At 42.0% G+C, this 16,912-nt stretch overlaps 1 protein-coding gene and 1 long non-coding RNA gene across 2 annotated transcripts in view; one reads left to right on the top strand and one right to left on the bottom strand.

Moving 5' to 3' along the window:
* Positions 1 to 2,981, top strand: part of LOC133507320 (uncharacterized) — a 62,542-nt gene extending 59,561 nt beyond the window's left edge. Inside the window, exon 3 of the long non-coding RNA XR_009796796.1 lies at positions 2,376 to 2,981. This is a non-coding gene — a long non-coding RNA (uncharacterized LOC133507320). The remainder of the gene's footprint in view (positions 1 to 2,375) is intronic.
* Positions 2,982 to 5,733: 2,752 nt separating this feature from the next.
* inka2 (inka box actin regulator 2) lies at positions 5,734 to 16,570 on the bottom strand. Its single transcript, XM_061832999.1, has 2 exons — positions 16,140 to 16,570; positions 5,734 to 6,861 (listed from the first exon to the last, which is right to left on the bottom strand). Exons 1-2 carry the CDS (start codon positions 16,203 to 16,205, stop codon positions 5,734 to 5,736), a joined length of 1,194 nt encoding a protein of 397 aa, XP_061688983.1. The 5' UTR covers positions 16,206 to 16,570.
* Positions 16,571 to 16,912: the final 342 nt, after the last annotated feature.

The following is a 16,912-nucleotide window of genomic DNA, read 5'->3' as shown; positions in this document are numbered from 1 at the left end:
ATGATGGAGGGACGCCTTTGTACGTTCAGCGTGTTACGACTGCTCTGCTAGTTTTCTCCTGGATTTGGAGTTTTTGCATTGTGGACGTTGTCAACGGCAGTTTGAGTGGCGAAAGGACGCATTGTTCAGTCCCGGCAATCCGTTTTATCCGACATCTGCTGTATCGGGCCCGGTCCCTTTTGTTTCGCTTCCACTGCATGTAGAGCTCGTGCACCGACGTCACCGAAGTCACGTGACTCTCCATATTGCCGGTCAAACAAAGCTTTGTTCAACGCGAAGTCCGTTGGAGACGACACGGAAAGATGTCATATAGCACGACGCTATGAGTTGTGTCCGATACTGTTAAACATTTAGAGGGTGATAATAAACAAAGGTACGTGGAAAAATGGGAGACACTCGGCATAGAGGACCCATATTTAATGCCGAAGTCGAGATTTTCGCTGATAATAAAGTGGACTCCTAACCCGCTTCTCCTTGTCCAGGACAACTGGATCTACATGTGTATCCAGAGAGTAAGTCGTCCAGATTTACACGGAAGAATATGAAAGCGTAGAAAAGTCTGGACACATACAAATACTTTGTTGCTGGATCTGTTTTCAATCAAAAATCAATCCCACATAGTGATGGAGCCACTCAGATTTTTTTATATAAAAATACAAACATTTAAATAAATGATGCCTGGTTTTACACAAACTCGCATTCATGAACTATGATTGGGGAAAAAAAAGACAGCGAGTCGGCTCCTCCGGACACGGATGCGTATTGCGGCTACACGGTAAACTTTGGTGAACCTCTACGTGACAGACGTTTTTTCTTTTTGAAATATGCATTGTTCTCAAATGACTCCAATGCGTATTTTAAAAAAAAAAAGAAAATTAAAACCGCTGGGATAGGCTTCAGCCGCCGTGCATGGAAGCGTGTTACGGCCACACATTCACTTACGTAAACATCACTGTGACCGACGGTTTAGTTTCTTTTTTTAAATACGCATTGGACTCATTTGAGAACAGTGCATACTAAAAAAAAAACGTCTGTCAGGGAGAGGTTTACCAAAGTTTAACGTTTGGCCGCAACACGCTTCTGTGTGCGTTGGAGACGACTTCCTGTCTTTTTGTTTTTTTTTTTTTTTTTTTACGCATTGTTCTCAAATGAGCCAACTTAGCATTATAAATACTTCTTGGGAATTTCAGATTGAGAAGAATAATTCCTACCTGAAGTGTCGTGATCGCTACACAGTCGTGTGTATTTTGGTCGGGCACCATCCATCATGTTTAATTGCCAAAATCCATCCATCTTTTCTGGTCTTTGCAGCTGGTATTCCATAGAAGGATCTCTTTAAATGATGTGTCTCGTCTGCTATAAAAAACCAACAGCACAACAGGTCTCGGGTATTGTGAATATTCTGCTCCGGTTCAATGTCCCCCAGACTGTCGAGCAAATGTTTTTGACCACCAATATGGCGCCGTGAAAATGGTGATGTCACGTGCACGAGCTCGACACCCCACGATTGACGCAAAACGCTACAGACAATGGACAGAATCACAATGCCTAAATCAAAACAGCCGTTTTGATTCAACCTCCTCAGATTTTGCAAGTAAATATCCTTTATCCTTATGAGTGCTACCACCAAGTAACAACAATAACAAAATCAAGAAACAGTGAAAGCAAGATATAAAGCGTGTATTTTTTATTTTCATTTTTTGCATTCGACTCAGTAGCTACAATCGATGAGTTAAACGCGAAACCTCCTTACTTTGCAACGGAGTACGGTGCAATTGGTACTCGACTCGAGTTAGGGCCCGTGTGAGAGCGACAGCTGCCAAAAGTCGGGGGTGGGGGGCAAGCCCGGGGAAAAGGGATAAGCCGGGGGAAGGGGAGGGGGTCGATGTCCAGACACTGCGCTGCTGGGATCCCAGGAGAAATTGAATTAGCTGAGACGGCGGCATTACTGTTGCAGCTGTTGAGCGCGCTCTCTCCCACGCAACGGACGCACGCAGGCTCCATTTTCAGGCTGGTCGGGATTTTTTTTTTTTAAATTAATCAATACAATCAAGTCAAAATTGGCATACAGATGGAATTGCTAGAAGAAGGAACTTCATAATGTAGAATTCATGCGATGCTGCTAGCAGTGCAGATCGTCAGGATTCAGTTTTAAGTCAAAACGGCAACAAAAACATGACCTCATTTGCAGATAAGTAGTAACGCGACGCCTGCGTCACTGACGAAAGTGCGCGTGACGCCAGAAACGCCAGTTTTGCCGGCGGGACGCTGGAATGGTCGCGATAGTTCGTGCTGAGACTTTCAGGATCGATCCTTGGGATTGACTTTTGGTGTTGAGCGCATGAAAAAAAATGATGAAATGATGATTTTTGCAGGAAGAAAATGGAGTCGTCGCAACAGTGACGAGTGCGCTGTGGATTAAAACATCCGGACTGACTGTCAGGATCCGTTTGGACTGAAAATGCTGTGTGTGTGGAAAATCTGTTGGTAATATCAACATCAAGCATCTATGATATCATCAGCGTGGAGCCCACAGAAATTCACGTTTTTTTTGGGGGGGGGGGGGTTTTCCCCTCTCTCGGAGGCACACAAAAGTCAATGCGGTCACAAGCGTGTCGCACGTTCTCAGCGTTTTATTTATTGAAGACGCCGTCTGACTGCCGCTCCATATTTAGAAATCAATTTCGAGAGTGGCCGGCGAGCCGCTTCCATCAAGTTTTTAGTCATGCAGCTGCACTTTCAACAAGAGAGAGAATTCCACGCTGACTTTCTCCCAAAAAAAAAAAAAAAAAAAATAATACAAATCCCAAGTTGGCTGCTATTACTTTATCACTGCTGGGACACTTTAAAACTAAAACCAAATCTAAATCTTTTATGAAGATAATCATTATTAGTGTCATTATTGCTGTTCTAGTTTCATTTTATGAATGTCGAAGTTAGCTGGGATAAGTTCCAGCACTCCCGCGACCCTTGTGGGGATAAGTGGCTCAGAAAATGGATGGCTGGATGGATCAGTCCAATTTATTCATTTGTTACCAGTATTTGATTCTCTCAGTTTATTTGTATTTAATGCAGGATATTAGTTTACAGTATTTTTTATTTTTTTACTTTGTTAGGTTTTATTATTTATTTCCAGAAAATAATAGTACCTCATTTTTACAGTGTTTTATATTTATTTCTAATAATAATTGCCTGATGGTTTTATTGTTTAGAAAACATTATCATTTTTTAAATAAATTACAATAATTGTTTTATATTTTATCTCAATTTTGTTTACTTTAATGAATTGTAATTATGGAATATTATTCGGGTATTTTATAATTGCATTTTCACTTTACGACATCAGTCCTCAATTTGCAATCCGTTTTGAGAATTTATTGGGAAATTGGTCAAAATATGGTGTATTTTTTTTCAAAAAATATATTTTCCTATTAATTTATTTATAATACAAGGTTACCACACACACACAAAAGTACTTTTTCCTCATGCAAATTTATTGTATACAATGAGTCAACTTCCAAGTCTACAAAACACATGACACAGTTTTTTTTTTTTTTAATCATTTAATTTAAAACAACAATGCTGACATTTGGCAACTCGGGAGCAAACGAAGCGATAAAATATCCTCCACATAGTTTGAGGGATTCCCTATTGCAAAATTTCTGTGCGCCGCATCCCGAGACAGCAACGTTTGGATCAACCGGCCGAGAGGCTACATTAGAACTCAAATTTAAAAAAAAAAATTCCGCCTTCTCTATTAGAATAAAAACAAAACAAAACAGGAGTTAAAGGATTTAAAAAAAAACTTGCACTAAATGACATCTATAAGATTGTCCTTGCATTCTACCGGTAATAACAGTGTAATAACGTGTAAAATCAAAACTTTTTTTTTTTTTTTTTTTTTTTTTTTGGGATCTGTCCGGACTCGCCCTGATAGCAGATGGCAGTCAGCGGTGGGCGGTGGCGCTCTCGCCCGCTTCCACTCTGCCAGCAGCCCATGTGGACCGACAGTTGACTCAGTGTGTGCCACACAGCCGAGTCATTAAGAATATGTGACGCGGCAGCTGGCCAAAAAGAAAAACTTTAACTCGAGTCAACCGCTCATGCGCTCGATTGCGTTCCCGTTCTGTTGAGACCGAGATGACGCACCGATCCCAAAACGGTCCAAAAATGGACGACCGCTCGTGTTCGTGTTAGCATTCCCGACCGTTTAAAGCTTTTAGCGTCGCACATAGTTGAAATGAGTAAGAACAAATCAAATAAAAAAAACATACAGCAGTATTTTGATTTAGGAGTGTGGACCCGACTGATTTTTTTTTTTTTTCTTAGGCTGGTGCCGATTCCCATATTTGGCAAAATTCCACCAGTTATTTTTAAAAATACAGATCATCATGAAAATAACTTTTTTTTTGGTCCCTTAATGGTTACAACAATAATGAGAGAAATTACAGGCAGAAGTTTTGACAGTGTTTTTTAGCATTTGTTTACCTTTAAAACAGAGAAAAATGTAAATAAATTTGTTTAAAATGAATGGGTCGAGCCCCAGTTCCGAGCTCAATTCGTTCCGTGACCGAGCTCAAAACTACTCCAGCTTTGTCCCACATCCCAAAAACATGCACTTTTGGGTTCGGGTTCCTTGCATATTTGTCCATAAGTGGATGTGATTGTAAGTAGTTGTGGGCTTTACTGTGTGGACTCTGCAATTGGCTGGAAACCAGTCCCTCACATCTGGAGCCAAAATCATCAGGGTTAGGCTCAAGTAGTTACCTTTGACTCTAATTAGCATCGTAGAAAATGAGTTTATGGCCTGGCAAAACCAGAATTCTGCCTGTATATATTTGGTCTCTGAAGTCCCTCACCACCAGTCAGGGGTGATATTGAACAACCGAGTAAATCTTCTGTTATCAGCCCTTTTTCTGAAAATGTGTCTGCCCACGATACGGCTAGCTACGATGACATAGATCCACAGCCCCTTTCGAGCCAAGGTCGGACTAAACTGGCTGAAACAGAATCACGCAGAGGCCTTCTCGTGCAGGAATACCCACATTTCCCAAGCGAGTGATATGCCAAAGTCAGAAGGGAAGCAGTGTTGAGTTGTGTCAGATTTGGGTTAACTTCTGGTCTGCAGCACGAACTTGATTGCTCGGTTAAGTTATAGCCGCAGTGGCGGTGGAGTGGTATCAGTTTTTGATCAGGTGTCTCAAAATGATTTTAATCTCCATATAGGAGCTTGTTTCTTTACCCAAACCTCTTGTAACTTCGGCCAAATTTGCCGTTGGCCAAGCAACGTATGGGGCTGGACACAATGTTGCTCACTTGCTTGAAAACGGGATCTGCACCTAAAAACAGACTAACATGGTCTTTAAAACCCGGGAAGGTTCTAAATCGTTGAAAAACAAAATCCTTTCAGCCTGAGTTGCAAAAGGATATTGGAAACTGAAAGATTGTTCAATTGTGCGTATAGTGACAACTTACAGTGTACGAAACACAAACCTACGTGAGCCAAAAGTGTTGAATCTGGTAAAAAAAAAAAAAAAAAAAAGTACCGTCTTCTAAGAATGTCAGATCCCGTCCGACAGCCAGAAATAATTGAAAACACGTAGACTGTACAAAAGATGCTGCCAATACAGGATGAAGGTTTTCTGATTGTCAGCCAAAACCTGATCACCAGGACCGCGATTGTTCGTTCATTAAGCTCGCATCTGCCGCCGGTCCAATGTGGTGCGACTCTGTTCAGACCCACACAGCTGTGTTGTAGTCAAACAAGGGCTGCATTTTGCGCAGTCTACCCTCCGGTGGTCTGCGGTCCAAGTATACCCCTCCAAATGGCTTCTCGTGGAACTGCTGGAAGTGGTTTTGGCTATTCGGATGCGTTTCCGGCCGCCCTTTACCCTGCTGTCCGTTGGCCCAGAAAGGCAGGTAGAAGCTGCCTTTCGAGCTTTTTGGAGCTGTTTTTTTGAGCCTCTTGACCAGGTCCCCCTCAGAGATCTCTGGTGCCATCCAACCGGGCCTCTCTTTGAGCAGTTTGTCCCGGTCGGGCCGGACGCCTCGGAGGAACTTCTTGAAGATGTTGGTCGTGAGCGAGAACTTCCTGCAGATCTCCTGCGATCGGCTAAGGCGCAGCGGGTGAGCCGGTGTGTCCGGTCTGTCGCCGGCCCCATCCGGTGCCCTCGCCTCCCTCTTCTCCTCCTCCTCCTCCCCTGTTTCATCCACTTCCACCTCTGGCAGGTTCAGCCAGTTCCCTACAAGGTCAGCGAAGACGTTGTCACCCAGAACTAAGGGTTGCCGATTGCGGCTTCGGTTCATGAGGGATGAAGTCCAGTCGCCAGCGTCGTCCGTACTGTCCTGAGAATAGTCGTTGTCCAGGGACGGACCTTCTCTGGAGAGGCTGTAGAGGATGCCCGGCAGATCCACCGGCTGGTTGGGCTCGGGAGGCTGCATGTAGGGCTCGGGGGGAGGGTTCCCCACTGTGGGTCCACAGAAATCAACCTGCGGTGCTGCGTAGCCTGACCATCTCCGCGGAACAGACACCAGGTCTTCTTCCTCGCTCCTCTCCATCTCAAAACTGGAACTAGACGAGGACAGGCTCCCTTCGCTGTATCTGCTTTGGGAGAACCCCGTAGACGGCTCCGGACTTGGGCTGGGGTCGTTGGACAAGCGCAACCTGGGGTCTGCTTCTGAAACGCTGGTGAACGTTGTTGTGTCAGAAACTGTCGCGTTCTGCTGACTTGTCCGTCCCGGAGCTGACAGGTTGAGGTTGTCGAGAGCGGTCTGGACCTGAAGGAGCTTGAGTTCCTGGAGGGCTCCCATCATGGAATTCATCTGGGCATGGAGGCCATCTCCCGCTTCCTTCATGGACACCTGGAGAGTGACGAGAGCGATGACAATCAGAACATGTCCACTTCAGCGTGACGCTGTCCGAAGGTGGACTGACCGGCTGTCCCTCTTTTTTGAATCCAATTACAACAGAGTGAAAGATGACAGCAGGTCTACAGGCTGTTTGGGCTGGACGTGCACGTTGACCCATATGGCTCGCGTTCAAAACACGACAGCTGCTTTCCCCTTTCACTCTCGTCCAGCCTTTACTTTGCCACAGTACCGTACGCTACTCGCTTTGCTCCGATCTACTCCGTGCTGCGCCCAACACACTTTCTCACACCATCGATAAATATACGCAAGTTGACTGGATGATATTGTTGCACACTACATTACACGAGAAAATACAATTAAAATTAAAAAAACATATTTCAAATGTATTATTAATAATTGATGGACAAGTAATTTTGTATTTAATAATTAAAAATATCGAATACTTTGATATTTAATGTTTAAAGATTTTATGATTTTTTTCAAAATAATTACGCTGCATTTAAAATTTAACATAGAATTATGAACAAAATATTTATTTGATGAGTTAACATGATTGAAAAAGTAATGTTATATTTTATTCAAAATAAAAAATGTTTTAAAGAATAAAATAATTATTAAAATGTTAGGTAAAATAATAATTGCACAGGGTTTATTATGTTTTCTTGCATTCATAGCATTTCATTTTTAAAAAAATGCAAGTTTATTTATGAGCCATGATTTAATATAATTACTTTTTTAGCTCAAATTTGTTTGAGTTGAAACAATGTACTTAGTTCATCATAGATGAATACATATATTGAAAAAAAAATTGAAACGTAACAAATGGGATTTTACTGCCCAACAATTATTGTTGTTGGTGTTGCTGTTTGTACGATCCGCTCCAGTTATGAAATAGCGGCGTCGTGTTATCCCAAAGAAAGTGCATGAAGAAAGCCTCCAACTTATGTAAAATGCGCTTGGTAAAAAAATGTAATCAGGACAGTCAAGGTTGTTTTTCACGCCTTTTTTTTTCCCTTTGGGGGAGGGGGGCAAGGGTGTCTGCTGCTGCAATCATTCCCTTCTCATCTTCCACCTCCTCCTCCTCCTCCTCCTCCTCTTCTTGGCGTTGGCCTCTCGTCTGTTCTGGAGGCTGAGTCATGTGACCCAACATCTTCTCTCGAAGGCACACAGACAGCCCAAAAGCCCCCGGTGGCCAAGTTCTGAATCATTTGCCCTCCCTGACACACTTTGTGAATCACTGACATCATGTTTTGTCTTCATCCCACAACGCGTGCAAAACGCATTTAACCGAGACTGCACGTCCGGAGCGTGTGCAGCGAGTCCTCGGTCTACGACTGAGATCCGTTCCTACAGTCGCGACTTAACTCGAATTTCGACTGAAGTCGGATTCCACCATTAAAGTCAGAATTGACGTCAAAATACTTTGTTTAAAAAAACAAATACGTTGAAATAAGCGAGACGATGTACTGAGCATTACTGCTGAGAGGCGGATGGAGAAGAAGAAGGGGAGGCGGTGCTTAGCTATTGCCAAGGAACCCAGTCCTCAGTCCTCAATCCTCTGCATCCCCACGAGTCTCAAAGAACCTCGTTTCGTGATCATTTTATCCGACATAGGAACGGAACCCTTCACATGAGCTAAAATACGGGCTTTGTCTTGAATAATTGTCACCGCGGTCGACCGACTGAAGCCTCGGTGGTGTTGGTATCTCTTCTTGCTCCGACCTTTTTATGATCTTGAGCTTGGTTTCCATGGTACTGGACTTTCTTTCGGCTGCAGAAGCATTGCTGAAAGACACAGCTTTCTTCTTTGGGGCGATAACGTCGAAAAAGGAGGGCGAAAAATGCGAAGATACTCCCGACGCACAAACACGGACAAGTTAGCCAGACAAAATGGCGGACGGGGGCGGGCGTTGTAAACTCGAAACGTCTTGGGTCGAGACCGTCTTAACCCGAGGACTCCTTGTACTCGCAAAAGCGTGCATGAACTTTAATGTCGCCGACAGCGCAAAATGGCCGACTTCCCATCGCGTTTTAGGCATGGGTCCTTCAGACATTTGAACGCATCCAGTTTCCTCCCAGTTTCATGTCGAACCGTGAAACTGGTGCCCGCGGCAATTTTTTTTGTCAAACTTTCCAGGGGGCGCTACTTTGACTTTTGACGAATCATCTTCAAGACCCCCGGAAATCAATACATTTCCTCCTAAGATATGCACACTTGCCAAACTTAGTGAGCATTCGGGGATGCTGAGACCCCAAAAGGTGAACCATTTGTCAGAACAATAACAAACAGCAATTGCAGTCATTTTAATGCTACAAATGCTAAAAATAATCATCCAAAGTGATGGTCTTACCTTCTGCGAAGCCGGACCGTCGCTGTCATGTCACAAACGCATAACTGGCCCTCATCGCCACGGATGTGCTGTATTATATATATATGTAGGAGGCTCCCATGGGGGCAACCAATCAGAGCTGCGAGTCTAGACTGATTCCCCTAACTAGGGAAAGGGGGGGGGGGGGGGGGGAGACGACTCTCTGCTAGTCAGTCAGTCGGGTGGGGTTGCGGGGGTCCGCGGCCATATGTTTACATGTCGATGAGAGTCCACGGCTTCAATTATAAATGATTACATATGGAAGATCGAACAACACCAGACTGTGATATGTGACTGTGGTGACCCCCCCCACCCCCCAGGCCCCCATGTGTAGAGCAACCTGTAAACCCCGTGAGAGGAGGACATGTTGCGTAATCTTTGTAATCTGAGAAAAAACACAAATGTGACGCAAAAAGAGATGTTTTAGAATGAAATTGGAGCTATGAGAAAATAATACCAAATCCCAAAAAAAGTAAAAAAAAGTTTCAACAACAAAAAAATATTTGAAAAAATGTTAAAATATTGACTGAAAATGTAGTTATCAGAAAATTAAAAATGCCTTTAAAATTTCTTTTTTTTTTAAAAAAAACATTCTCATTCAATTAAAAATGTCAAATTTATTAACCTATCAAATGATGTTTCTTTAACAGTCAACATTTTTAAGTGTAGTCAAATTCAATTTAAAAATGCTTTCTGTTTTTCTAAATAAAAAATAATTTGAAATTCAACATATTAAAAAACTTCCTAATAACAGCAAATAATAAAATAAAAACACGTTTGAATTCAATTTGTCATTTTAAAACGATTTTTAAAAATTGAAATGTAACTGCTTTATTTACTTGACGCTGAAACAAAAATGTGGATACAAATCAATAAATACTTCAAAACTTCTTCATGAAAAAAATACCACAAATTCAAAAATATAAATAAATGAACTACATTTAATAATTCAATGTAAAATCATCAAAAATGTAGCACGCGCCTATTTAAAGATATATAATTGAATGCTTAAACGAATAAATGACACCATACAGTGTAAGACATTTATCGCAACATTTTGGGAACCAAAACGTTAAACTTTGATTAATATTTCCTATGTACATGTAATATTCTTATACTTATGCTAACGCGTCATCCAACTTAAACTTGTAACCTTTGGCTGTGTTTAGCTAATCAAAGCAAGTGTGATGAAATCATCCCAGATGTTGGTGGAGAGCCAACACAGACTTTTTTTTGCGTGTGAATAATTAATATTCCAGCACAAAGTGAAGCCCCACAATCGCGCGCGTTAGCCGAGTTCCGAGTCGGGCGAGTGGCCCAAATATGTCAGCTTCAACCTTTAGCCGCCCGGTGCTTATTTGCTTTAAAAAGACTCGAGAAGCGAAGCGCAAGTGCTCATGGACGTCGCTTTTAACAGCGTCAGACGCTCGTTAGGAAACATCCGTCCAGTCGGATTTTAAGGGCGGCGGTGAAACTGAAGCCGAGGGGGACCGATTTTGTGCCCTGGTGCACTTTTTGCATCATCAATCTGCTCCTGTGAATGTACGTAAGTAGTCTAGACTGTGTTTAAGTAACATTTAGGCTGTTTGAATACCTAAAATAATGACCGGTGTGTTCTGATGCATGGCGAGAAACTTCTGCTAGAGTACCAATAATAATAATCTTCTATTGCAGTTTGTAAAATATGTCTACACATTCCTGTTCAAAGATTTTGGTCAAATGAACCCAAGAGGAATCACTTCAAAGGTTTTGCCACCCTTAATGTGAACGAGAAGCTGCACAGCGCAATTAAAAAAAAGAAACCTTTTTTTTTTTTTTTTGAGAGGCCAAATAAAAATAAATGACCGAGATGTGGTTGCATAAGTGTGCACACCCTCTCTTTGATAAGTAGGCATGTTCCTGGGTTCAGAATGAACCGATCGCATCCAGTTGCATTTTAAATGGGTGTCGGCCCACACTTGCCAACATTTGAAGTACAATTTGAAAAATAAATCATCTCCCTTTAAAGGATTATAATGACTACAGTAGGAAAAAAAACATGTATAAATAAAGTACTTATGATTGTATGTTATAAAAGGGGTGAAATGCTTTATTTAAATTCATTTAGTTATGTTTAGTTAGCTTCTTTAAAAAAAAAAAAAAAACTACACTCAACTCGTTTAGTTTAGTGAACTTCTTCTTACACTTGAATGACAGTAAACATTTTTTTTTTTTTTTTACATTGGCCATGGTTTGACGATGTGACAGATTTCCTGGGCCTCTTGAGATACAACATGAATGTCTTCTTTGACACCACTTGTAACTTGAAACACTCGTATCTCAAATCATCTTTACGCATTAAAATGAATGGAAAGACAATTAATCCATTGCAGCCTCCCCGTCTGAAAATTACGTTTTGGGTTATTTTTTTCTATGAGGAGAATACGTCACAAAATATACCCTCATTACATAATGGAATAGAATGTAAAGAATTCCAAAGTTTTAGCTGAACTTCAATGGGCATTGTGCTGTGCCTCATGGTGTTCATGCCTCCGCCATATGGGGGCAGTATATCGCAGACAAGAGGATCACACGAAGAAGAAGTTCACGAGTGGCTCGTTTGTGTTTAAATACTGGTTCCCGTACAACGCAGCGACACCAAAGCTATTTATTAGCCAGTCTACGGTGGTTTGCATTATTTGTTAGCAATAAGCTAAATGGATTTTTAGCGAAAGCAAAAAATATAACTGCAATTTTCTTACTTTCGTGTTTGACAGCAAACTTCAATTGCTAGTGAAAAAGAACAGCTGGAAGCCTCATTTTTCAACAATTGTTGACTAACTGAGTCGTTAAATATGATTGTTGATTAATGTGTTGGCATCGCAGTTACTTTGCTGTCTAGAGAAGTTTCCAGCGCACACGAGCGCACTGTCACTGCGAACTTGTCCAAACATGTCCGCCGTCAACGGAGAGAGTCACGCAACTAACTTGAGCTCGTCTACTCTGTAATTACATGACAAATATCAAATAAAATAAAACACGCAAGTGTCTCTTCTGTGAGAGGCTTTTTGCTTGCTTGGTGGGTCAAGGGCGGGTTATAAAAAACGGAGGTTATCGGACCCCTTCCCGCCCCTCCGGCCGGCTCATTAAAAATGAATGGTACTGTGTGTGTGTGTGTGTGTGTGTGTGTCAAGGCCACACGATTGGAGGCTTCTGTGGAGCACATAGAGGCTCTCTATATCGAGTCAGGTCTATAAAACGCGGGGAGCAAAGAACAGCGACGGCGACGTCGTCGACAAGTGACGCTCGCTGAAAGCTTCGCGCCGACGTCCACAAAGCTGAACATGAAAATAAGATTCTGCTTCCCTGTAGAGAGTTCGAGCGTGAAATTTGGTAGGCGGGTCTATCGTGAGTAGACCCACAAAACAAATCTCAAGACGCCATGCTGTAAAACACACAGAAAGTCGGCCATGTTGGTTTAAAGTGAGGGTCGTTTTCAAGGCGCACTCCAAAGTTGAATTCGCGGAGAAGATTCGCCAAAAAAGCCTCAAGAAGCCATGCTGTCAAATGTGGAAGTCGTTTGAAGCGACCATTTAGAGGTCATTTTTGGGGGTCCCGCCCAAGAGATTCTATGAAAAATACAGCCCCGAAAAACAATTTCACTTCGCTACGTGAACTTTGGTAAGTATGTCCATCATGAAGAGACCCACAAAAAAACGCAAGTAAGGCACCGTAATGTAAAACACACAGGAAGTCGGCCATGTTGGTTAGAAGTGAGGGTCATTTGCAAGGCACTCTCCAAAGTTGAATTTGCAGAAAAGATTCGGTAGGCACGAGCAGACCATGCTGTAAAATATGGAAGTCGTTTGATGCGACCATTTCGGGGTCATTTTCAGGGGTCCTTCCAAGATGGACCCGCCCAAGAGATTTAAAAAAAAAAAAAAAATACAGCCCCGAAAACCTACTTCACTTCGCTACGTGAACTTTGTTAAGCCTGTCCATCATGAATACTCTCAAGAATCCATTCCTGAAAATGCACAGGAAGTCGGCCATTTTGATTCAAAGCAAATATTTTATGATCCTTTTCATGGGTCCTTCAAAGAGATTCTTTTGAACATTCAGCCACTAAAGGGCAGTTTCATTTTGCAACATGAAATTTACTAACTACTGTTTGTCTTTGGTGAATAGACTCACAAAAAAGTCTCAGTAAATACACTTTTGAAAACACAGGAAGTCGGCCATTTTCATTCGAAGCAACCATTTTAGGGTCATTTTCGGGCTTCCTCCAACTTAAATTGTCAGCCCCCGTGAGAACTGAAACCTGAAGAGGTCAAGGCAGGGACCATTTAGCAAACATTTAGTCAAATTTGAAGACAAACTTGTTCTCGGGCCAACTCCGCAAGCTACTGTTTCATTTTTCCGCTCGCATTTCACACGTCGCCGCGTCCTCGCTCTGGCGGTGACGTTCCAACATCGTGTTTTACAAAATGTCCTCTGGCGAAAACGAGTTGACGGGAGTAGATTTAAAAAGAAGTAGAAAACAAAACATTTTGACTGCGATGACGTCAACGGCTCAGACGACGTGTGCGGCGCAACGCAGGTGTGAAGCGCACTTTGGCGGCGCCTGACTCACAAACGCGTGAGACGCGTCGGTCGGGCGGGTCTGGCAATCTGACTGAGACATGACGTTTTTTTTTTTTGGTTTTTTTTTGACGTTCTTCACTCACGCTGAGTTTGTCGTCTGCAGTGTGGCGTCAACGCGAACCCTTTGACGCACTCACCTCGCACCATCTGCTCGATGCGTTTGCACTTCAGTCCTGTAGGGGGAGCTGCTTCTCGCATAAATCACGAGGTTGTCCACAGATTTTGGCTCATAATCCGTGGCGAAATTATGACTGTAATCCTCAATGGCCTTTGTTTTTATTTTTTACCGTAATTTTTGTAATGACTTTGAAAGCACGGTGAAAAAAAACTACAGGCAGCCCGTCGGCCACTCTCAGTTCGGTTATATTTTACTCAAATTCACTACACTCATCTTTATTAAGGTAGTATTTTTATTTAACTTTTACGTCTTTCTATTTGAATTCAACCTTTGCAGTTTTTTAAACTTTCCAATATTTTTGGTGTACTACAAAAGTGTATTTTAATGTTGTTCATGATGGTGTGGATTCATATTTGCAGGGTGATGCGTTAAAATTTTAGAACCACTGCTTTCAGAGGAAACTTGATTTTACATGTAAAATATGATTCGTATTCCTTTGTGGGTTTTGCAGTCTTCTAACCTGCTTTTGAATGTATTATGCAAACTTTAATGCCAAGCAGATCATTTTAAATATTTTAAATGTTTTTTTTAAATGTGGCATTCTAATTCTGAATAGATTTTCTTAAATGCTATGCAAACTTGGGTTCTATCTGGGAGCGAGCAAAGAATATTAAAATGTGCTTTTAATTTTTTAATGGAAGATTTCAACCCTTAAGGGTTTTTTTTTTATCTATAAAAGAAAAATCTTATTGATTCCTACATTTATTTCAATAGGAAAAATGATAATTCACTATTTTATGTATTAAACTAATTATACAATGCATAGCTTATTTTGATACAAACTGTAATACGGCAATTGGACATTCAATTTGAAAAAAAATTGCGCAATTTAGCATTTTAATTTCTGTAATCTCTGAGTAAGCGAGCTTTGCCCAGTTGAGTTTTTGGTGAGAGAAGCGGGACCCACCGGGAGAACGACGGCTAACTAAAAACATGTGGGGGGGGGGGGGCTAAACTTCAAATTAAATTGAAAAATGTTTTAAAATCACTGTTTATCATCATTATTATTGGTAAGAATTACACCCTGTAATGGCCATTTATTTTTTATATTGTGTAACCTTATACGGAACAAAGAAAAGGGACCAAATCAACATCTGCCCCACTGATAAATAAATTAAAATGAATACTGTTGAAAACTTCAAATACATAACATAAGAATAAATTTAAAATCATTGTAAAATATTTTAAATAATGATTCAAATTTATTATATTTGAGTTCAATATTTTCGGTAAATACTGTATACGCCATATATTTTTTTTATATTGCATAACATACGCATAATTAAATAATGGACTACTGTACTACTACTACTTAATTGGTTAACTGGTCATCATGGTCAAAGTTGATTAAAATATATATTTTTTACTCAAAAAGATATAAAGAGTGAACAAAAGTAAAGTAAAACTCCAGAAAAATTAAATAATGGCTTGACATGAAGAGAAAATATAAACCCTGTACAACTACTACTACCACCATCCATCCATCCATCCATGTTCTTAGCTGCTTATCCTCACAATGGTCACGGGGAGTGCTGGAGCCTATCGAGGCTGTCAACGGGCAGGAGGCGGGGTCCACCCTGAACTGGTCGCCAGCCAATCGCAGGGCACGCACTCACAATCACACCTACGGGCAATTTAGAGTGTCCAATTCATGGTGCATGTTTTTGGGATGTGGGAGGAAACCGGAGTGCCCACCCGGAGGAAATCCACACAGTTGCGGGGACTCCACACGGGCGGGGCCGGGATCGAACCCGGAACCTCAGAACTTTGAGGCCAACGCTTTACCAGCTGACCCACCGTGCCGCCCTGCTACTGCAATAATAAGAAATGTCATGTTATAATGCAACGTGGTAATGATGAAAAATGTCTTCGTGTATGTTTTAGGAAGTGTCAAAGAATCAAGTGTGGACTTGTATTGACGCGCGCGCACGCGCACGCGTTGGGTCATTCATGCCAGGGCAAAGACATGTCGGTCAAGTATTCCACATGTGCTCGGCCCGACTAAACAGGACTCCACACATCGCGGTCATGAGGAATTATTAACAATAACAGTAATAATAATGCACTCGCACACACGAGGAAAAAGAGGCCAGACGTACCAGCTCCTGCTTCAATCTGCGCAGACACACATCCATGCTCTTCTTCTTGGACATCTCGTGTTGCATTTAAAAAAAAAAATTCAAATTAAAAAAAAAAAAAATTAAAAAAGCAAATGTCACGCAACGAGTCGCATCGTGACCGCGGAAGACTGGCGAGATGTTTTGCCGTGCAGCGGCTGCGGCTGCGTGGAGTGGCAAAAGCGAGTCTGCGGCGCGAGTGACGAACGTGTCTTGAGCGTGGTGCGCGGCGCGTGTGCGTCCATTCGAGAGGAGCCTCCGACGTTGCTCGTCCAATCCCGAGCCGGCCTCGTGGGCGTGGAACGCTGCGCGGATGAGAAAGCGTGTGCAACAAAAAAGGCAGGAAAAAAAATAAACGGCAAAAAAAGATGCGGACGCACGCAGTAATATTAGTTAGCATGCGTCAGAAGTTAAAGATAGTACAGACCCAATTCTTCACAAAGAGTTATGGTCACCTGAAAAAAAAAAAAAAAAAAAAAAAAATTGGTATACTCTCACTTTTTTTTTGGTGGGGGACATCGAACTATCGGAACAAAAGGTCAAACAACAATAATAATAATAATTCTATGTAAAGATATTAAATACAGGAAGTTATAGGTTAAACAAAATTCACTATTGAATACTGAAAAAGGCGGCACAGTGTGGCAGCTGGAAAGCGTTGGCATCACAGTTCTGAGGTCCTGGGTTCGATCCCGGCCCCGCCTGTGTGGAGTTTGCATGTCTCCCCCCCCCCCTTGCCTGCGTGTGTTTTCTCC

This window comes from Syngnathoides biaculeatus, chromosome 10, assembly GCF_019802595.1.
Source record: "Syngnathoides biaculeatus isolate LvHL_M chromosome 10, ASM1980259v1, whole genome shotgun sequence".
NCBI classification, from domain to species: domain Eukaryota; kingdom Metazoa; phylum Chordata; class Actinopteri; order Syngnathiformes; family Syngnathidae; genus Syngnathoides; species Syngnathoides biaculeatus.
The sequence above is the reverse complement of the archived record's forward strand: the minus strand, read 5'-3'. Positions and strand labels throughout refer to the sequence as shown.